At 45.1% G+C, this 21,896-nt stretch overlaps 2 protein-coding genes across 5 annotated transcripts; both read right to left on the bottom strand.

Annotated features, from left to right (window-relative positions):
• Positions 1-140: 140 nt before the first annotated feature.
• RRP7A (ribosomal RNA processing 7 homolog A) lies at positions 141-5,094 on the bottom strand. The gene is made up of 7 exons (XM_074826827.1): positions 3,442-5,094; positions 3,215-3,357; positions 2,834-2,959; positions 2,460-2,583; positions 1,725-1,822; positions 1,108-1,306; positions 141-607 (listed from the first exon to the last, which is right to left on the bottom strand). The coding sequence occupies exons 1-7, from the start codon at positions 3,491-3,493 to the stop codon at positions 522-524; spliced, it is 828 nt and encodes a 275-aa protein (XP_074682928.1). The 5' UTR covers positions 3,494-5,094; the 3' UTR covers positions 141-521.
• A 139-nt stretch (positions 5,095-5,233) lies between these two features.
• POLDIP3 (DNA polymerase delta interacting protein 3) lies at positions 5,234-21,811 on the bottom strand. Of its 4 annotated transcripts, none has more exons than XM_074826823.1 (9): positions 21,656-21,811; positions 16,980-17,367; positions 14,543-14,617; positions 12,653-12,748; positions 10,650-10,832; positions 9,206-9,283; positions 8,480-8,609; positions 7,548-7,614; positions 5,234-7,203 (listed from the first exon to the last, which is right to left on the bottom strand). In XM_074826823.1, exons 1-9 carry the CDS (start codon positions 21,712-21,714, stop codon positions 7,029-7,031), a joined length of 1,251 nt encoding a protein of 416 aa, XP_074682924.1. In that variant the 5' UTR covers positions 21,715-21,811; the 3' UTR covers positions 5,234-7,028. The 4 variants fall into 4 exon arrangements, with proteins under 4 accessions (XP_074682924.1, XP_074682925.1, XP_074682923.1 ...); XM_074826824.1 differs by having other exon boundaries at positions 10,650-10,796; positions 14,543-14,620; XM_074826822.1 differs by having other exon boundaries at positions 14,543-14,620.
• Positions 21,812-21,896: the final 85 nt, after the last annotated feature.

The raw sequence follows: 21,896 nt of genomic DNA on the forward strand, positions 1-21,896 counted from the left end.
CACTTCCCTCCTCTTCTTACTCACCCCCAGATAAAATGTGTAAAGGAGCACCAGCATACAAACTGTGACTTTTACTGCCACCCCAGCACACAAGCTGTCCCCCACAGCAGACCAAGGGGGAAGAGAGAGGCATTCCCCTGTTTTGAGAACATAGCAGTTTATTTACAGTTCTTCAGCCATTCCCTGCCCCTGCAGAGGCTGTGCTAGGTCAATCCCAAGCTTTAGGAGGGCCTTGCGTGGCAGAGCGATACAGGTTGTCACAGGAAATGCCTCAGCCCCTTGACCTGAGCAGCCTGGGAAGCAGTGCCACGGGGCCAGCTGATGGCCAGGAAAGCAGGATACCAGTGCGAGTGAAGGAAACTCCCCCTCCAGCAGCAGTTGCTGGGATCTCCCATTTCAGATCCAAGGGCAGGCACAACCTGAAGCTGCCTCAATTCCTTGAAATGCTTTGGCATGTGGAGTCCATGGGCATCTCTCTCGCCCTCTCCAGCACAGGCACCCGAGGAACAGCTCAGTACAGCTTAGTACGGCCGAAACTTGCGCTGGGCTCGCATCAGCGCAATTCTCTGCTTGTCTTCCTCAAATTTCTTCCTCAACTGGGCGATGTCTGAAACAGACAGAAAGAGGACAGGTCACACCGGAGCAGCAGATCTCCCTCTCCTGGGGAGCTTCACTTCCACACACCAGGAAGGGCTCTGTCCTGACACCCACAGACACGCTTCCCAGAGCAGGTCCTTTTGCACCTGGGCTGAGTGCCAAGCCGGGGCTCTGGTCATTCATCTCCGGCAGTGCTGCAGCTCCCTCTTGGGGAGGACACGCGCTAGTTTTCCCTTTCAATTGCTGCCTTTGTGCAGACTGAAGAATTCCCATCTACTGGAAAGCCATGACCTGCGCACTCTCCCGCAAAATATTCCAGCAGCCCTTGCTAGAACTGGTGGTGGCAAGGGACCCCCCACGAGCTGTCGAGGCTATTCACAGAACCACCCAGCCAGCTGTTCATCTGCAGCTGGACATAGCCTCCACTGAAGGAAAAAGGACACACTCTTTGGGCCACAATGTGAGAGACAAGAGACACAGGCAGGGGTAGGAGAAGAGTTGGACACTCACGCTCTCTCTTGGTCTCACGATGCTGCCAGGCATAGAAGTTCAGCAGCTCTTTGCGGGCCTTTTTCTGTTTCTCCCTCTCCAGCACCCGCAGGTTGGCAGCCTCTGTCCGGGGCAGGCCAGGCTTCCGGCCCTTTCGTGTCACCTTCACCCAGCCCTCCTCATCTGGAACACCCTCCTCCTTGGCCGCTTTGGCTTCTTCCTGCAAAGACAGGAGGGTGAGGCAGCTCAGTGCAGATGGGCTGCCAGCCAGCCTGACACCCAGCTCCCCCACAGTCCCCCTTAAACACATGCAAAGCTACAGCTCCGGCTTCTGCACAAGATTTGAAGGAAGGCGTAGGACCAAGTGCCCAGACATTCAACTCTCAGTCACAATGCTGCATGCCAGGCAGGACCCAATTTAGTTGTGGATACCTACTGTAAGCCCTTGGTGCAAGGATCAGGTGTTGTGGACCGAACCAGGGCCTGACTGCCCATCAGCAACTGGGAGTAAAATAACCCTTCCAACCAGTGTGTTTCCCTCTGCCCTTTCCACTGAGGCTGGGGCATCGAGAGATCTTCTCTCTTCCTTTCCTCTCCCCAAACTGCTTAGCTAGGTTCCCTCCCCAGCCTGGCCTCACCTCTGCTATCTTTTTGTCATAGTCTTGCATGTAGGCATCCACCTCAGCCTTCAGCTCCTCCCGATCCACGACTGAGGCAGCATAGCTGGCGATCCACTCTGTGACAGAGAGGGCAGAAGTCAGCAGTAGCCTGTTAGAAGCAAGCACTAGTGTGATGCCTTTGAGCCGCTCTAGAGAGAACTGCTGCAGGGAAGGACACGCTCTGTTCCCACTCCTGTTCAGCCTCCCCACTGCCACAGCTCAACCAACTTGTGGCCCATGCCACAGCCTGTAAGTGATAGAAAGAATTTGCAACTTTCCCAAGCAGGAATAAGCTAGCCTTAAGCCCAAGAGGTGCAACAATCAGGGTTGTGTTCCTGTCAAGGGGTCACATCTGAAGTGCTGTCATCTTAACAGACATCTGGTGCCTGTTATTGAGTGTGGATTCCATTTTGAGGGCAAGACACAGCCAGTTTCTCTGAATCTATGTAACACTGAAAATGTATATGGAAAAACTGCTCTTCCATTGTACCATGTGACTCCATTCTCCCACAGTCACTAGACCAGACTACAACATTCAGTACAAGATTGCTACCTTGTAAATAATAAAAGCCAGACAGTGAAACACTGGATATCTCCTGACTCAGTACAAAATGGTGAGAATTAATCTGGGACATGCAAGGTAGGATTCAGCAAGGAACGAGTATACTTCTTCCCTGACACTAGATAGCAGGAAGATAGCTAGGGCCAACTTACTGCTAATGCCAGTTTTCACAGGGTGACTCTCTGTTGATATCAGCAAGGGACCTTCCTGTGACAGGGCCTTGGCTGCCTGGACACCAGCTCGTTTCCTGAATACCACATATGCTACTTGAAATCCCTAAAAGAAAAAGACACCTAGGCCCAGTCATCAGGGAAACTGGTGACGCAGCAAGGAGCTGCAGTACAAATAAAATATCAAACTACAAATTGCAGTGGGATACCAAAAAAAGAGTAAACTTAAATAAATAACCACATTACCCAATGCCCCCAAATGGTTTCCCATATCTCATGGCACCACCCAGCGCTTGCAATCTTTTCCCATTCTGACCACTAAAGCATCAATATTCGCCCTCCCGCCCCAGTTTTACCGTTACAGTTTTGCGGTTGAAGAATTTGGACGTCAGTTTTTCTTTTTTCTCTCCCGTCCCTGGCTTGTCACAGATGTCCACAGACTGGACACGCCCGCAGCGGGCGAACAGCCCAGACAGAGCGTCCTGGGAGCGAAGGGAGAGCAAGCGGTACAGCAAAGCAGGGGGATTCCTCTCCCCATCCCCTCACGCACGGCCCACAGCGCGCCCCGGGGGGCTCCCCGGCACGGCCCCAGCCCCTCCGCCCGCAGCTCGCCCGAGGCACGCCTGGCTCCTCAGCCCACGGCCCCGCGCTCCTGAGGCGATGCCTTCGGCCTCCAGCCGCCTCCGCCGTCCGGCTAAGCCCCCCGCCCCGGGCCGCCAGGCGCCAGCCCCACTCACCGGGCTGCAGTACGGGGGAACGTTGAGGACGAAGAGGGTGCGGCGAGGAGGGTGCGCGGTGTCGGCTCCTTCCCGCACCTGGTGCTCCTTCACCAACAAGTAGTGGGGCGAGCGCTGCCGCGCTCCGAACTTCACCGCCAGAGCTGCGAGCGATGCACCGGTTAAAGACCCCGCTGCCGCCCCGGCCCCGCTCCCGGCCCCTCCCCGCTGCCCCCAGGCCCCCTCACCCGTGTAGCCCGCCGGCGCCGCTCCGGCCACACGCTCCCTGGCAGCCGCCATCTTAGCTCGGCGGGAAGCGGCGGGGCGCAGGGGCCGCCGGGAGTTGTAGTTTTCCGCGCCGGCGCGGCGCCGCTAATGGCGGCAGCGGCGGGTCCGTCGGCGCGGGCGGCGCCTTCCAGGGGACAGGGACCCGCCACCGCCGTCCCAGGGTTAGCAAAAAGGCTTCCCCATCCAGAGCTCCTTAGAGGATGCTCTGTGAGAAAGCTCATTACACACCATCATTCAGTGTCACAGTTCTGAAAATGAAGACCTGAACAGTGTAAAGCACAGGCAATGGGCTTAGCCCTAGAGAGGCAAATAAAAACAATCTTAAAGATATGTAAAACCATTCAAAGACAACTGTAAGAACAACTGTTTTTAAAGACTCTTGTTAATCAGGAAAAAAAAAGATTTCTTTTACAGAGAAACTTCTATTTATGACTGAATGGAAGACAGGACCACTGAAGCAAGATGCATGTACAAGGTGAAAAAAGGTCAGTGAAAGTAAGAAATTATATGGAGAGTTGACTCAACCAAATATCCAAGCTGATGAACATTATCAGAAGAAGTGGTACATGCAAAAACCATGAAAATACACCAAACTTTGAAACTGCGGCATCACTTCAGAAGTCAGCATGTTTTTGAAAAAGCAAATAGAAAGAAACACTATTACAAATTACCTACCACCTGTCCTGGCCAGCCATACCGAATTAGTGCAAACAATCAGTGTTTCATATACAAGTGTATAATCTCTAGCAGCCCAGGAAAAAAAAAACAACCACAAAAAACAAACGAACAAAAATATAACCATGCTACATGAGGTCAAATGCACACAGATGTGTGGTCAGAAAGTGGTAGGTGAGCTCTGTGGAATTGCAGACAAAATTAGCATGACTATTGCAGAACACAGAAGAAACTGGAAAGCTGCAAGGTGAACTAGTGGAAAAGGACTAGGAATAACTGGTTACTCCTCTTTCAGTGCCCAAGGAAAGAAAACACACTATGAAGTATTAGAAGACTAAGATAACTTCAGAAAGCTGACTGAGAACAGGAAGAGCAACGCAGCTGTAAGATAAATCATGGCATGGTGTTTAGGCAATCATTGACTTCATCAATTTAAAAAAAAATAAATACTGCCATAGATCACAGAGCTAGAGAACAGTAGTTCTTCCAAAGTATGTTAATGTCATCCTAATTACTCACAGATAACCTAAACACAATGCACAATTTAACAGCAAGTTATAAAGTGCACCTTGCAATATATTTGGCTTTTGGAATGGACATGAATCTATTAAAAAAATACTTGGATCTCCCCATTCTTTCAGAAGAGACAAGATACAGGCTCACAATACATGCATCTTCACATTTCCACAGCTTTCTATCTAGTTGATAATTAAAGTACCCTACTTCACCTAGAACTGGTACCCTGATTTCACAGCTGTGTATTTCTTTTTATAAAAATTACTTTTTAAATTACTAGGCTGTCAATAACAGAGACCCTTTTTCTTCTCTGTGACAACAGAATTGGAACTAGGTGGGGACAGAAGTTACTCCCACATAGTAGCACAGATCAGCTACTAATTTCAAAGATCCAGATTAAAAGGCTTATGAGTATCAATTCTCTCATCCATATACTCCTCTTGCTCTTCATCACATTATCAGTTTTGAAGTTTCTAGATTCTTCTAAAAGCACACTCACTTCAATGTTAGAATAACTCCACCCATCTTTAGTTGCTTCACAGCATCTAAAAAGGCTTAGAATCCACTCTGTATAACAAACGTTTATTCAGAAACAGATAATACATTATCTTCTCCAACCCCTAATGTTTCCACCCCCTCCCCCATTTTTTTTAATAAAACACAGGTGTTTGATGGGTGATCTAAAAAAGGAGAACAATAGCTGTCTTAGGTCCCCTCCCGTACAAACATCTGCTGTTCACATGAAACACGCTACCAATAATGGTGGTGTTGACTTCCAAACCAAAGGGAGTACTCCAGAAAATCAAGTCCTGCCAAGTCCTCAGTTATTTCCATAGCTAAAAGGGATACAGTGAGATAGAGGAATGGTCTGCACGAGCTAGATAGAGTAAAGAATTAATACAGAACAAGAAAGCAAAAGAAAGAAGGTTGACCAAGAAATGGAATCTGGACCTACAACAGTTAACAGAGTTCATTAAAGTTCAGCAGAGCTGAACAGAATGGATTAGGTTAGTCTCCTAGCTAGAAGGATCAAGTTCAAACCCCAACCAGATTCTGGAAGTGGCTCTTAGCTTTCCTCTCTTATAATACAATTTGAACAAATACAAACGAATGGAGCTGCCGGGACTTCAAATACCCATGGCCATAATGCTGTACTAACAAAGGAAGTGTTGGAAGTGCCACCTAGTGGCCTGTGGCTCGTCACAGCTGCTCACTGGCCCAAGGTGCATCCTTGCTGCTCTGCACCGGAGGTTAACACTCCGCTCCAATGGGTTCCTTACAGGGTGCTAACTGCTCTCCTCTCCCTGAAGGCAGGAAGTGCAGCAATCATCCTCCAGATCCCTGCATGCAAGCAGCATGCCCGCACAGCAGCCAAACATTGCCCAAATGAGCTCTCAGGCACAAGAAAAAGCTGTTTCCTATATATTAGTATCTGAAAAAGGCCCCAGCTCCTTCCTTTTTATAGGACACTGGGTAAGTTAGGAAAAAAAAAAATGTCCCTGCATCAACAGGAGGATGCAATAGTCTAACGGGAGTGCAACAGTTGGATTTCCTCTGGCTCTGAACACAACACTGGTTCTCATTTTTCAGTCCAGAAAGGAGAGCAACTGAGCCTGACCCTTGGGGGCCAATACATTCATCGTACAAATGCCAGAGCCTCCCCGCCCCGCACATCCCCTCTCTGCATTACCAGAGCTGAAGCATCCCTCCTGTAGCACAATGGGCAGTGCACTTGTGCATACGTCCTTTCTGCCTGATGCCTCTGCTGGCTGGTATACACAGTGGGAAGCTCAGTTTTTCGCACTTCTTAATGTCACAGCTCATAAGCAGAACAATATCCAACAGCCAGAATGAAGCAGTATGCCACTGAACACATACAAATCAAAGATGCAAGACGGTGCTTCCTGTACAGAGCCACGCCTGACTTTGTACCCAGCACAGTAATTTCAGAAACAGTGTGGTGTTCTTGCCTGTTGATAATCAAAGGGATGCACCTTTTAGTTAAAGGTCAGTCAGAAGAAAGGAGGAGATGATCACCACTCCTTCCCTCAAAGTCTATGTGCACTTTTAATGGCCACTAGTGGCTTTGGAGTAAACGAGGGAGTTACATGGTATATGTTTGGTAATACATTACTGGCAGAAGGGGGAGGTTATTCTTTCGGAAAAAAATCATGGAAGAAAACTCCAACTATGAAAACAGAAAGTACACACACAAGAGGAAACACTATTGTACAGTAAGGTAGCGATCATAGAAAACAAAAAATTTCAAGGCAGGCAAATGCAAACATCTGCACTCCTGCACTTTTCTCATTCTCCAACTTAATGAGTTTTCCAGTCCACGGCTTGCTCTCCCTTCTCAGAGTTTAATTTTGAATTCTGTGGGCTGCACAGAGGCAGAGACCCCTGAGGATTTGAAGAGTGCCTTCAAGATAGTGTCAGGGTCCACTTCAGCTGGGGGATTTGAGGAGGCGCTTGCACTTGACCGGCGTGGTTCCCCTTCCTTCTTCACTGAAGGGGTATCACTCAATCGGCTAGAGGATTAAAACATAGTATTTAACCTCTCATTATGAAATAAAATTTAAGACTAGTATGCATTTACTGTTATCAGTGTTATCCCCTTAACAATATTAGAGATAAAGGTTTTAAACATGCTTTAGAAAACTTCGTCTCAGACTCATTTTGAACCTCAGGGCTGGGAACACTATGGAGTCAAGCTACAGTGCGCTCAGCTCAACATCGAGTGTGCCACAGAGGAGAAGGAAAATATTAATGGGACAACAATTCGCCAACAGTTTTCCTCCCCTCAGGTTCTCCTCAAAACCAAACCTGCAAACCTGTTCAGTTCTTCCCCCCATGCAAATATTAGTGATCTTACAGCAATATAGGCTGGTCTGAGGTGATGACATTCCCATTCATATGAAGATTGCATTTCATTGGTTGACCTAAACAAAAGCACAATAAGAAGTCCTCCTATCAGAATTGTGGTAAGGCAAGACCCCAGAAATCACGCAACAGGGCCATCAATAGAGTTCCACATGCTGGGGAAACATAAGAAAGAACAGCTGATACATCTTTTGTTGCAAAAAATAACAGCAACAGAAGAGCCACTGAAACACTCAGTACAATATGAAGAATCACACTAACGAAGAATTTACATATAGGTACAAAACCCTTAGCAGAGACACAAGAGAATGTCCCATTCTCAGCTGTCTGCTCATCTGACATTCACAACATGTCACTCATCTAGAGAAGGAAAAAGCATCTATTTCCAGCTAAAAATTAACAGCTAATTTTAGTCTACATCATCATCACAGGTGTATCCAGATTAAACATTACATTGTTCAGAGTTTATGGACAAGCCAATACTAATTGTATTACAAGTTCAATTCAAAATGTTTGCCTACGCCCTGAGACTTCTGCAAATATTAGTTTTACTTGTACTTTGCAAACTGCTACTCTGTAAGCAGGTAAAGCCTTCCTAAGGGCTATCTAGTTCTCAGCACTAGATTAGAAACAAAAGAAATTTGATCTGAAAGTTAGACCAGCAGACTCACTGGGACCCTGCCTCTAGTTTTGAACATTCTGTTTCTAGGAAAATTTTTTTTGAGTTTCACTTACATAAACTGTGCATATATTCAGCTAGTTACATAGGAGCCTATTACACTGTCTAGCTCTTGAACGGATTTTCTGGCATTTCTTCTCTCTTGGTAGCATATGAGCATCTGCGATGCTCTTAAACTCTCTACTGAGGTGGAAAAGTAGCAATTGTTTTATCTATCCTAAATGCAACTCTGGCCTCAAACTTACCATCTAAGCACCTGTTGTTGTATTTCTTATATGCTGTGATAGCATCTTCTTTCTTCACAAATACTACCTCAGCGACTCCAGGGTGCACCAGCCGGGCTCGCTTCAGAGCACCACACACACAGAATAACTCCTGAGGACAGAGATCTTGTCAGTCACAACCACAGTCACATAAAAGGTATCACTTCAACCAAAGACAGTGAGTGAGAAAGGCTTAGTTTCCTAATTGCATCACCCATCCTGCTTAGTAAACACATGGCAGAATCTCCACACTTGTCTCACTGTGTTTGCTATGGTATGAGTACCTGGCATTAGTAATACAGGTTGTATGAGCAGAAAAGTTCGAGCCAATACTCTATACCATCTGTCACACATGAAGACCAGGCTCATTCTCAGCCTGCTGAGAATGGAAGCTCTAGATAATTTGGATGGGGGCATAAACTCAAGAACACTAAGCATCATTTGGCATGAACTCTTCTAAATGATGTCAGGTATCTCAGTACACTCCAGAAATGGGATTTTTGTCCCATCTTCTTAAGCACACCTTTTTTAAAAAAGTGAACAAACCCCAAAACAATTAGGAACCCTCAAAGCTTTTGCAAGGAAAGCAAACCCACATCATACCCCTCTTCATTGCATTCACCATAGATCAACTGATTTATCAAAAAAGAGGTAGGATAAGGGAAGGAAGTGTCACTCATCCACAATTCAGCAGTAAGCAACACTCACAACAATGTCTTCCTCTGTGACTCGAGGATGCAGATTGTTTACAGTCATTTTTGTGCCTTCCAAAGGACTGAACGCCAGCTGCCAACACAAACAAATGCATCACATAAAAAAAGGTCAGAAATGCAGCAGGCAAGACAGCATAGCAGAGAAAGGATTAAAAAGTCACTAAAGGGATGTCTGGGAAAGTCCATACACATACACAAAGGAGCTACACAGCTAGTAATAGGAAGTATCAATGGTTACAAAAGCCCAACTCACCTGATGGTGAAAAGGAGGCCCTTTCCATGCTAATTTCTCTCTGAAGTAACTTTTCTCTTTCATTCCCAAGTATAACACTAACTTAACCCACATACATACATAGTACCCTCTGGTCACACCCACAGTTTTAAGCGTGTCTCTCTGCTGCACTCTACACCAGCCAGCAAACCTCAAAAGACAGCTCCAGCCCCTCAGGAGTATGCTGAACTTAACATGCCTGGAAACAGCTGGTGGGTTACCTGTACCATATCCTTGTTTCTAACTCCCCATGTCCTGCCAGTGTGCAGGTATATAAGAAGCTGGGAGGGGGTAGAGCGAGAGCACCAGACCCAAACTGGCCAGTGAAATATTCCGTATCATATAATACCATGCTCAATACATAGAGGAGGGTTGGCTGGGAAGAGCAAGGACTCCTTCTTGCTTCTAGGATTGTGGTTTCAGGATCTTGGCTTCTCTGGGATCAGACTGGGTATTGGTCACCAGGTGGTGAGCAATTGCATTGCATGTTACGCATTTGTACCTTCTATTATTGTTGTTATTGTTTTATTTCAATTATTAAACTGTTTTTATCTCAACCTACAAGTCTTCCTACCATTACCCCTCCAATTTCCGCCCCCATCCCCCAGGCGGGGGGACAGTGAGTAAGCAGCCATGTGGTTTTGGTTGCTGGTTGGGTTTAAACCATGACAACCCAACATCTGGCAGTTTGGCAAAGGAATTCCAGGTAGGTTGTCTACAAATTGCCTGAGAGGTCTTGTGTGTACAGCAAGAAACTGTATTTGGAAGAACCACGTTTTTCTCCTTGCTAACAGGAGTGGACAGAAAACAACATATCTAGTAGTGTTAAAACACTATTCCTAAGGACATGGAAGCCACCAAGTGAGTGTCTGAACAACTGCCACCTCCCTGTAACACAGATTCCTCCAGGACCGTGTGCTCACATGCTAGAGAGAAAAGTTGAGAGAAGCAAGATGCACTGAGAATTCCTAATGTCTCAAACTCTGACAAAAAGGATATTTAGACAGGTTTTAAATTCTTGGGTCATGGGTTGCAGTTATCAGAGTAAGCTTGATGAAGTCCCAGAAATAATGGTGGAAGGCAGGCAGAAATGAGCTGCTCACATGACCAATAAACAGCAAGTTTCAGAGACTCCTATGAAGAGCATCTCCCACTTCCCTGGGCTCACCTCAACAGGTGCTGGTTCTTTTGGAGGCTCCTCCTTTGTCACTAAGGTCCGGGACATGTTTGTCAAGGCCTTCGTCCGCATAGGAGAGGGAGGTGCAGGTGGAGCTGTGTACGTATCATTCTGGACGACTTTAGTCAGGGGAACAGTCTTGGACAGAGAAAATTTATTGCCACTCAGGCCAGTCTACAGGAAGAAAGAATAAAGTATCTCCAAGAGCTGCAGGCTACAAGAAGTCATCCCTGTTTTTCAAGCACCTACAGCAGGAGAGTATTACCAGCATGCACTAAGAACTGCATATCCTTCCTGGTGTCAAAGCCACTACAGTGCTGGAGACTTTCAGCTTTGAGACAAAAATCAACTAAAGTTTCTAGGCATAAACATAAAAAGATATGTTTATCCCAGAAGAGCACTTCCCTCACTAACAAGCACTTTTTAATTTCATATTCTTCTTAAATGAACTTTACCAGTGCAATTTGAATTTGAAAAACTCCTTTCATCCAAAGATTTTCGAGTACTTTACAAAGTGTTCACAGAGACTGCTCATTAACAATAAGATTGATCTACCCTGGTACAAACAGCAATACTTCTTCAGAAACACCAAGCTAGGGCACACAAAGACATGCAGTGTAACCTTTCTAGTTGGAACTACCTGAGTGTAAAGCCAGACTAAAATTGTGCTTGATAGCTGCTGTGAACACTGGTGATAACACAGTTACTCCTGCAGAAGAAAAAACAACCCATAAGGCTGCTTTTAAGGATCACAAATGGCCAGGAACTCTAATCTGAATACCCACAAGAAAAAAACATGAGATAATCATTGCACTAGACTGCCTGTACGATGGTAAAACTCCACAAATTTATTTTTTCAGAACCACAGAATAATTTGGGGTAAACCTATGTCCAATCCCCATGTCTGAAACAAGGCTAACTTCAAAGACACATCAGGTTGGCCCAGGGCCTATCCAGTTAAACTATGAATATCTAAGAATGGTGATTTCACAACCTCTCTGGGTCCCTGTGCCAGCTGCTGATCTCTACCCTGAGAATTGCACAACTTCCCCTCCCCCAACGAGAATTTCTTGTGCTGCAACACATTGGTTGGCTCACCTTCAGTTTTTGCCTTTTCTATGACCACATATTAGGCAGTGAGAGTGGACAGATCTCACTACAGCCTTCTCAGCCTTAAGAGACACCGCTCTCACCCTCTCCTCACACATCATATGCTGCAGCCCTCTGACCACCCCGCTGTACTAGTTCCAGCCTGTTAGTGTCTTTCTTGTATTGCAGAGGCCCAAAATAGACACAGAACTCCAGGTGCATTCTCAAAATGCTAAACAGATGGGAATAATTATCTTCCTTGATTTGCTGGCTATGATCTTACTAAGATACAATCTACAGTTGGCCGCCATTGCTGGAAGGATGCACTAACTCAGTATACCACTCGGCAAGACCCCCAGGCTCTTTCCTACAAAGCCACTTTCTAGCCAGTCAGTTCTCAGCTTAAGATAGAGCGTTATCCCATCCCAAGAGCAGGACCTCACATTTGTGTGTTGAAATTACATGTTCTCCTGATCATCAGTATTCCCTAACAAGCTGCCAACTAAGACGTTGCATGGCAAGAGATTTCCAGCTTTTATGTCCAGTCTCTAGAAAGAGCAGAAAGCTCCCCCTGCTTGCTTGCTCAAACAATAATGAGATAGATTCAAAGCACTTCCCCAACAAGAAAGAAAGTGAAGAGCTAACAGGCAGCAATCTGCCAGCAAGGGAGAAAGCACACATTCTGGCTACAAGAGGCCTATAAAACCACCATAAGCCTGAAAGGACTGTGTCCCAAAAACAACTAGGAGCACTGGCACAAAGGGAAGGGTGGAGTGAAGAGTAAACATTTCAGGAGAAAGCATCGTTTACATACTTTAAAAGAACATAAGCCCTGTAAAGCCGCAGCCTGTGTGTCCACCCAATGTGAGCATGGCGTGGTGGGGACTGTTCAGATAATCCCTTACCGTGTTGTGCAGGAAACTGTTTGTGGTGGTGATTTTCATCTGTTTGCTAGTAAGGGGAGAAACACTTTCATCATCATCTTCCATGTCATACAGACCCTGAAGAGAAGCAAGGTTATAGTTTACAAGCAGGTAGATTTAATCCAGACATTTCCAAAAGAAGCAGTTTTCTCCAGTCTTCAGCCTTCTTCAGGTAATGAACATGACTACACTGGACTTCACTCCTGTCCTTGCAGCTTGTGGACAGAGCTGAAGTCCATTTCAAAACATCAGTGTAAAAACCATCAAACTTCTTTTGCAGAAATGCCACAGGAAAGCTGTTTCTCTATGTGTACTGAAACCACATACATATTTCTCTAATCCCTAGACCTCATCAAGACTGATGAAGCCACATTAATGGAATAAAGTCTTACTTTTTAGCACCCTGCTACCTTTGAAGTTGAAGGCTGTGCATATGATTTTTTTATTTTTTCTTTTTTTTTAAATTAAGCAGATGCCTGCCAAATACATCTGAACCAAGCGTTCCTTTTGAATAGCCTGCTTTCCTCAGCACAGCACATATCCGTCTGGCACTAGAAAACACTGCACTAGGAGGTTTACTGAATGAATAATTAATTTCCCAGTTCAAAATAACACTCATAGCCCTGCCTTAAAATACTGAGGCAAACTCCTACACAAATATTTTTTCACAGACTCTAAATAATGTTAAGAAAGTCTGTACACATATGGCACTGCCCAGAACATAAGAAGTCACAACTCAAAACAGCTCCCCATTAATTCAGTAGAAAGGTAAAGAAAAATGGAGGGATTAGCAATGATAGTTCGCAAAATAAGTGGGTTTTCACAGTCAGCAAGATTCTGGTTTACAAACAGGAAAGTTGTTCCAGACACAGAAATGCTACGAAGGAAAAAAACAAAGGGGTGGTAGAACAGAGGAGAATTGTGCAGAAAAGGAAAGAACTGGGAAAAATGCTAGCCATCAGAACAATGAACTTGAGTTTGAGACAAATGAAATTGATTCGAGGCTTATAGTGATGAGGTCAGAATAACGAAGACACTTCCTTAAGTGACAACATCTGGGATAGGTGAGGGCAGCAGGTCAATGTAGAGGTAACATACACAAATGGCTAGGGTTACCATAATCAAGGCCAAAAAACCCAGGACATGATATTGCGAATATCAGTTTTCCAATATTTCATGTAATACTTTATGTGTACACACACACAAAATAAGTAAACGTGTAATTCCTCTCGAAAAGCACCCAAGGTGGTAAGGTGGCTGAATGGCTGGGGGCTGTGACAAAAGTCTTTAAAACTGATCCCAGAAGAGACAGCACAAATTCTAGGGTCTTCCTCAAAGTCTGTTTCATAAGGGATATGGCAATCATAAGGGATATGTGTACCAGAATACCCCTTAACATCGTACACTATCAGGTTTCCAGCAGGGACCCACAGCTGGGATCTCACAGGAAGGTTACACCCTCTCCCACATCACTGTAGATCATTTGACCACGCACAATCATAGCCATTCTCTGAAGAGGCTGGCAGAATGGCAAATCAAAACCAAATTGATCTGATGCATCACTGAGAAATTTACAAAATGACATCATCAGAGCTAAAGGTCACAGCGTCCAGAAAAAAAACACATTAGCACATACAGATTAAAACTGGGAATGCCTACTTCACATTCATGTAATACACAAGGAACCAAGACCAGACTAAATGAAAACCTCAATTACCATGAAAGTATCTTAACCACACAAGAATAGGGAGCTAAGCTGCTGGAGAACCTCCACTCTTCCTTCCTAAAGTTATCTCTGCGCCTGCCAATGTTTATGGACACCTTCCTTCCCCCCAAAAGGTAACAAAAAAAGAGCACAGAGCAGGCACACACCTGTTTGTGTGTATGGTTGTTCACCACATTGATCCTCATTCCTGCTGGATGAGAGTGTCCAGGAACTGGAGCCTTCTGCTACAGTTAGAGAGAAAGAACCAAAGCATTAAACACTACAGTCCACCAGTTCCCCATTTCAGAAGATCAGAGCAGTTAGTTGATACCCTGAGACCACTTAAATGAAACTCACTCTCCTGCTCTTGAAATATATTAACACAATATGCTGTTAGATAACATCTGTGTTTCCTGTAATATGTTCAATATGAGATAGCTTCACTTAATCAAAGAAATTAAAACCTAAGGCCATGCAGAGAAACTGATTCAAGTTACTTGAGTTTTAGTCCCAAGTCAGTGTGAAGGGGACTTAACTCCTGCCCTGCCAGCACTGACTGGATCTATACTTCCGCCAATACAAAACTATGGATGAGCTAAAACAGTAAATAAGCTTCTCTTCTTTCATGCTACAGGGAACCACAGATACCTATTTCCATCAAACTCAACACGCTGGGACACAACACAGTTTAGTTCAATGCCATTTTAAAGGACAAGTATATACTGTCCCTTCACACTAGAGCTGGAATAAGTTATAGTGCAATAAAATTATGCACAGGGTAATGTAGGTGACCTTCTGGAGCCTGTTGTCCTGTGAAACAGGGAAACCCCAACAGAAGCAGCCAGGGAATGCAGCTGTACTAATCAACTGAAATCAAGCAGCAACTGCCTCAAAAATGCCCTTTTGGTTTTTGAAAAAGCTGGAAGTTGTCCATTACAGAAAATAGCTCTTACAAAAATACTTCATCCAGGCAATAAAATCTTCAGATTTGCATTTTCTCCAGACTGTAACTTACACCACAGCACCCTCACGTTTTAGTTCGCTAACCAGTCAGAAACAAGGGTACCTGTCCTATGGAAACACCAGCAGACCTATGGAAATTCTGTGGGTTTCAAAGACTTTTTTCCTTCCTTTATGAGAAACAAGACCACAGAACAAGACATAAGAGCTGTGTGCTGCATCTCAGATCAAGATACTTTAGTCTAATTCTGCTCCCACATTTGGGAAGAGAGGGTGGCCATAGGCAATTTAAAATTTTGGTATAAATCTTTAAAAAATTAGGTAGTTGCTCACGTGTATGGCTTTGTCTACAGTCTTAATCACTGTTACATTCTACAATATTTTTTCCTGCACTGTGTTGTCTAAAAAAACAGAAAGTACTATATGTCAAACCAAGTCATAAAAAAAATCAGGTCAGAGCAAATTGCTATTGTACCAAGTCTCTGGAAACTATTTTAACTCCTAGAAACTTTGTAGAAAATGTTCAACTCCTAATGGCAGCAACCTGGCTTAGAAGGACAGCATGAGTATTAATTACCCTACTAATTAAAGACTCCTGAACAGACCACTCTATTGCTCTGTGATTAGCCCTTCTTACTGCCACAAGAGTCCTTTCTCTTTCTTAGGTCAGTCTGGCAGCAAACCTGCAGAGTAATAGGAAATTTCCCAGGTTAATTTACAGCAGAAATGTTTGATACTCTTGAGCAAAACCTACAGCTGTACAGAAAGCAAGACTCATCTAGGCTTTCAAACTGATGAGAATGGAGATTTTCTGAGTATGTGTAAGCATCCTCTTTGGGAAGAGGTAGGCTAGGAACTTCAGTTACATGCTTGCAGATGTGAGGAACAAAACCACTCCTCAAACAACAATCCCGGCAGTCTGGAAACTTCTCTTCTGACTCTACCCACTGTACCCAAGACACACATAGTTCAACAGTAGTTGTTTCTCAGATAATTTTGCTAAGAATGTGCACATAAAATGAATTAGAAAATTATCAAAAGAAATCAGTCGGTTAGTGTGATCAACTGATTATACTGCAACTGAAATAAATCTTGAGCCTCAGCAGGAATGCATCATGTAATCAGGCAACTCCCTGGAAGCCAGGGCTTTTCTAGAAACCAGACAAGTAGAAATAATGAAATTGTAGAAGGGCTCAATGAATTTTAGATCTACTTAGATACAAACATAGCCCCATATCCTAAACTGTTATCCCACCACTAGGATAAACCAGTTATCTAGACAGGACAAGCCACATCAGACTTGCAGAGAGGGCTGGTATAAGAATGACAATACGCATACATTTTCTTTGTATTCAGGTGGGAAAGAGACTACTTAACCATTCAAGACAACTACTTTAATGCTGACTGGAACACTGCTTTAGTCTTTATTGGGCCCAAAATTCAAATGAAAATTTAAATGAAAGCTGGGATTCTACAAAAAACCTCAAGCAGCTGCAAGGACACCCAAAAGGCTCTGATCCTGCCCTACAGGCTAGACTGAACTGTATCACCATCGCTTCTATTGCAAACATATTCATGTATTATCATTTCTATTGGAATGCTGTAGAATAACTGAGACACTCAGAGGTCGCTTGCTTGACCTACTTGGATAGTTTTGGTGATTTTCACGGCTGGATTTACTGTCCCCACAGTTGGGCTAATAGCAGCTGGAGTGCTCCTTTTTAAGCTTATCTTCTCTCTGGCATCCACCACTTTGGTCACCTTTTCAGCAGCAACACTTTGCTGCTTACGGGAATTCAACATCTCTCGAGCATCCTGCACCTTCCCTTTGATTTTGAACCGAGCGTCCTTTTGAAGCAGTTTTTCACGCGCATCTTTAACCCCCAGTTTGTGTCGGGCATCAGTGAGTCCTATCTTCTGTCGGGCATCAAATGTCCGCTGGAAGCTGACAGCTGGTGATGATCTACTTAGAAGATTTTGCTGGATCCCAATGCGAGATCTTACACCTCCAAACACCGGCCTTGTGTTAAGCCTGGGAAAAAAAGAAGAAAAAAGAGTTTCAGACATAAGATGTGATAGAGTATCACTAAAAATATTTGTGTTGCTGCAAACAAAACCTCATTATTACTGCACAGAAATCCACTCAGGTTAGACATCCAAATACAAAGTAGAGCTCCTAAACTGTTTTATGCTGGACTTTACTTTCTACATGTCCTGGTTTCCATCGTTGTTTGAGTCCAGATTGCAACTGAGCACCAGGAAGCCCCTTGCTCACACCTTCCCCCTCAGGAATGGGAAGGCAAAAATAAAACAAAAAGCTCAGGAATGGAGATAAGAGCAGGGAAAGATGACTCACCCATTACAGTCAAGAGCAAAAGACAGACTCATTAGGGGAAGAAAAAAGAACATCAATTTAATTCAGACACTAACACCACCACCACTTAATGGAGCAGGACAGTGAGAAGCATTAGCACATCTTAAAAACACCTCCCCCCACCCCTCCCTTCTTCCAGGGCTCAGCTTTGCTCCTGATTTCTCTACCTCCTCTCCCTCAGTGGCACAGGGGGCAGGGGGTGTGGGGGTGTGTGCAATCAGTCCCTCTGCTCCTTCCTCCTCAGGGGGAGGACTCCTTGCACTCTTCCCCTGTTCCAGTGTGGAGTCCCTCTCACAGGAGACAGTCCTCCATGAACTTTGTCATGAGTCCTTCCCACAGGCTGCAGCCCTTCCCAAACTGCTCCGGTGTGGGTCCCTCCCACATGCTGCAATCCTCCCAGTATCAAAGTACAACGGGGGGGGCTTCTTCCCACAGAGTCCCAGCCATCTTTGGGCACTGCCACCTGCTCCAGTGTGGGGCCCTCCACGGGCTGCAGGTGGGCATCTGCTCTGGCACATCTCCCCCCTCTTCTTCTTCCTTTCTTCCACTGACCTCAGTGTTTGCACAGGTGTCTTCTTCACAACTCCAACTCCTCCTCCCAGGTTCCCCTTCTTAAATACATTATCACAGAAGCAGAGTCATCATTGCTAATTGGCTCAGCCTCAACCGGAGGCAGGTCTGACTTGGAGCCAGGGGAGCTTTGAGAAGCTTCTCACAGGGGGCCACAACAGTAGCCCCCTCCCCCACTATACACACAAACCCAGCACATTACGTAAACAGTTAAGGATCTGATTTCCAAAATCCATCTTTAAACTCACATTTACAGACTTAAGTAAAGGATCTGACTTCATCTGTGCTAAGTATATACTACATTTAAACAAAATTCATCAACAAAGAGGAACAGAAACAGACCTTCTAGCTTTAGGACTGAGCAGGTCTCCTAAAGCATTTTTTGTAATACAGTAACATGTCCTGATACAAAGGAAGCCTGGACCTACATGCAATTTCAAGAATTCCAGGCAGCAAGTTCAGATCTGTGGGAGTACAGAGGTTTGGATTTTAGGATGTACAAGCACCAGTACTAATCTCAGTCCAAAGCCACCAGTTTCAAAGTTGATTAACTTCCATCAAGAATACTATCAGTCAATTTACTTTTTAACATCATGGCCCATTCTTTAATCTACTAAGAGAACGGCTACACTCCATGGCCTTTACTTTAACCACATCACCATCACAATACTGAGCACAGAAAAATAACAGCCTACAGAAAGAGCATTTGCACTTGTACACAAGTATTACTAAGAAGCAGTCCATCACATAGCAAAAGCTGAAACTAGCTTCTTATGTCTGATTCACTTTTTGAAAATCTCCCCTAAAAGGAAACAGCTTGTCTAACTTTTTAATACAGTTCCACTAAGTACTTTTAAGGTTTCCTTTTTTCCATTGGGTTTCTTTTTTTAAAAAGGTGACAAAGTGGTAAAAAAATTTTGAAGTTAAGGTACTGAAAAAAATATTCTTGCTGTTGGCCTTTTAAAATTCAAAATAAGTTACAGAGGGCCAGTGTTCACCTGCTTTCTGAGATATATTGTCCAGTATTATAAAGTCTAAAAGTAAATATCTAGAATTTGTTGTAATACTCAAAAGGCTAACATCACAAATTCAAATGATGATGCAATTTGAATTCTTCATACAGCTTTATATCAGTATGTCTTGATCTAGCCCTCCAATCTTAACATTATTTAGTGATGTATTTCCAGCGGAGACCTCTGTAAAAAAAAAAAAGATGAAAGACTGAATCTCCACTTCTGCCTCTTTCATTCTTGTGTCCAGACAACTAGAAAGCCAGGACTGGGGTCCCATTTTGTTACCTAGCTAAGAATCCTACAAGCTGCTCTCTCATACAGCCAAAGCACATTAGCTAGAAGAAGCAGGAGCATTAGTAAGACCATGTATTAAAATATATCCAGAATAATATACAGAAGACTAACAGTACCCACAAAGCAACAGCCACAGAGCAAGACTTTCCTTGTAATTTTAAAAAGCATTAATTTAGCCATGTTGAAAGCATTCAGTTAAAGTGCTGCAGAAGGGCTTGATGAATGGTTCTTTTTAATGCACATAAAAGAGGCCAAAGTAAAACCAGAAGTATATGTACTAGCATTTAAGCCGGAATTAGTTAAAACTGTTAATGACACAAACTCATGAAATCAGTTAGGAAGCTCTGTACTGAAGATTACACCATCTCTGAAGACTTGTGTTTATCCTAACAAGCAACTCTCTTGCTTGAGAACTGCTTACCCTATAACAGCATTAACTGTTTAGGCATTTTGTGCCACAGCACCTGAAATAAAAGGGAATCTCAAACATCTAATTCACTTTCTAGAACATCAAGTTCTGGCTTGAATATCTGGTGGATTAGTACATTTTATAGATGAAGATTTTTCTGTTCTTTCATCTAGACTACTGAACAGCATGGATAAAATTATTTAAGTTTATTCAGTTTATCTAGCCTTCACAAAGTCAAGTTAGCTACCACTGAAATCTTATAAAGTGAGCTAAACATGCCAAACAATAGAAATGCAAGGCACAAAAATTCTTACAGTGCTGCAGAGGGATTATTGTTCAGCAAATAAAAGCAGGAAGAATTCCTGGAAGAAATGAGAGTTAAGGAGGGATTTGAAAAAGCAGAAAGGAGGTGCTTGGCATATTAAATAGTGTAAGACTGTTCTAAGCACACAGGATAACACGAATGAAAATGCAAAGCTAAGGCCTTGTCTAGACTTGGATTTAAATATGTGTTTGAATGTTTTGCTAGTATGTGTTATCAGCTAACTTTCAAAATACTACTCCACGTGTATAAGTGTAGACATTCGGAGTTAAAACCGAGTATTTCCCAATGATCATTACATTTAAAAAAACCAGCAAAACAACAAAGAAAATGAGCACACTTAGCTAACACAGGTGGGAAGAAATCCATAGACAAGATCTTCAGAAGCATCAAGAAACCACGGCAAAAGAGAAGATGAAAAGCTACCAAAGAAGCCCGATAAGAACTGCCAACAGCTGCATTAGAGTAAATGGCCCAGCCTACACTTGGCGACATCTGCCGCACAAAGAAAAAAACCTAATCTTGTAGCCAAAATGTAACACACTCCACATCTACACAAGCATTTCAAGCAATCTGTCGGAGTATCATTAACTAAGCTACAGATTACAGTTTCCAAGGGCCAGGCAGCAATTTTGACGAAGCCATTGAAGCCTGAAGCCTCGCCTGTGCGGATGCCGCTCAGCTTTGCTACAGTTACGGCTCCCTGTGGCACAACTACCCCTCCCACGGCTATCCCACAATGCACCCGTGCCGCCCATCACCGCACCGCTCCCGGGAGCTGCGGGGGGACCGGGCACCCCCGGGGCACTGCCTGCCGATGGGCTGCAGCCCAGCAGCACCTCCCGCCGCGGATACAGGGCAGCCCGGACAGCGAGGGGATGCCGAGGCCCTGCTGATCCCGCCTTGGGGAGCGCCACGGGGTTAATCGGCGGGGAAAAGCAGGAGCTAGCAGGGAAAGCGCAGGTCGGAGGCAACAGTGAAGCAATGCGCTGTGCCAGGAATCTCGGGAGAAACGAGAAGGGCCCGAGACGGGGAGAGGCGGTTGGGCGTGCCGGCCCCGCCGGGGCCAGAGCCCACGGGGCAGCACCAGGCACAGCTGGGTGAGGCGGGGGGCAGACCCCCGCCCCGGCCCTAAGCGACGGCCACCGCCACCAATCTGCACCAAAGGCACAGCCCCACAGACCAACGCCTAAGCCAATGGGAAGGCGAGAGCAGGGAATAGGGCCGGGCCGCGCTGAGGCAGGCTGCGGCTTACAGCCTCCGGAGCGGAACGACCAGAAGAACAGAGGGACCCCCAGGAGCCGCCGGGCCCGGGACGCTGCGCTCCCGGCCGCTTACCTCCCTTTCACCGTCACACCGCGTTTCCGTATGAGCTCGTCCAGAGAGAGGTCCGCCATCTTGTCGCGGGGCCCAACGATAGAACGCAGCGAGCGGGACCCGGATATGACATCATACCACTTCCGCTCCGCGCCCCGCCTCCAGAAGCACGGCAGGGCCCGCCCCGGCCCCGCCCGATGCGCGCCGGCCGGGGGCGGGGAGGGCGTCCCACAACCCCCAGCGGCGCGCGGGCCGCTCATTT

The sequence above is a fragment of the Strix aluco genome, chromosome 5, assembly GCF_031877795.1.
Source record: "Strix aluco isolate bStrAlu1 chromosome 5, bStrAlu1.hap1, whole genome shotgun sequence".
Classification (NCBI taxonomy): Eukaryota; Metazoa; Chordata; class Aves; order Strigiformes; family Strigidae; genus Strix; species Strix aluco.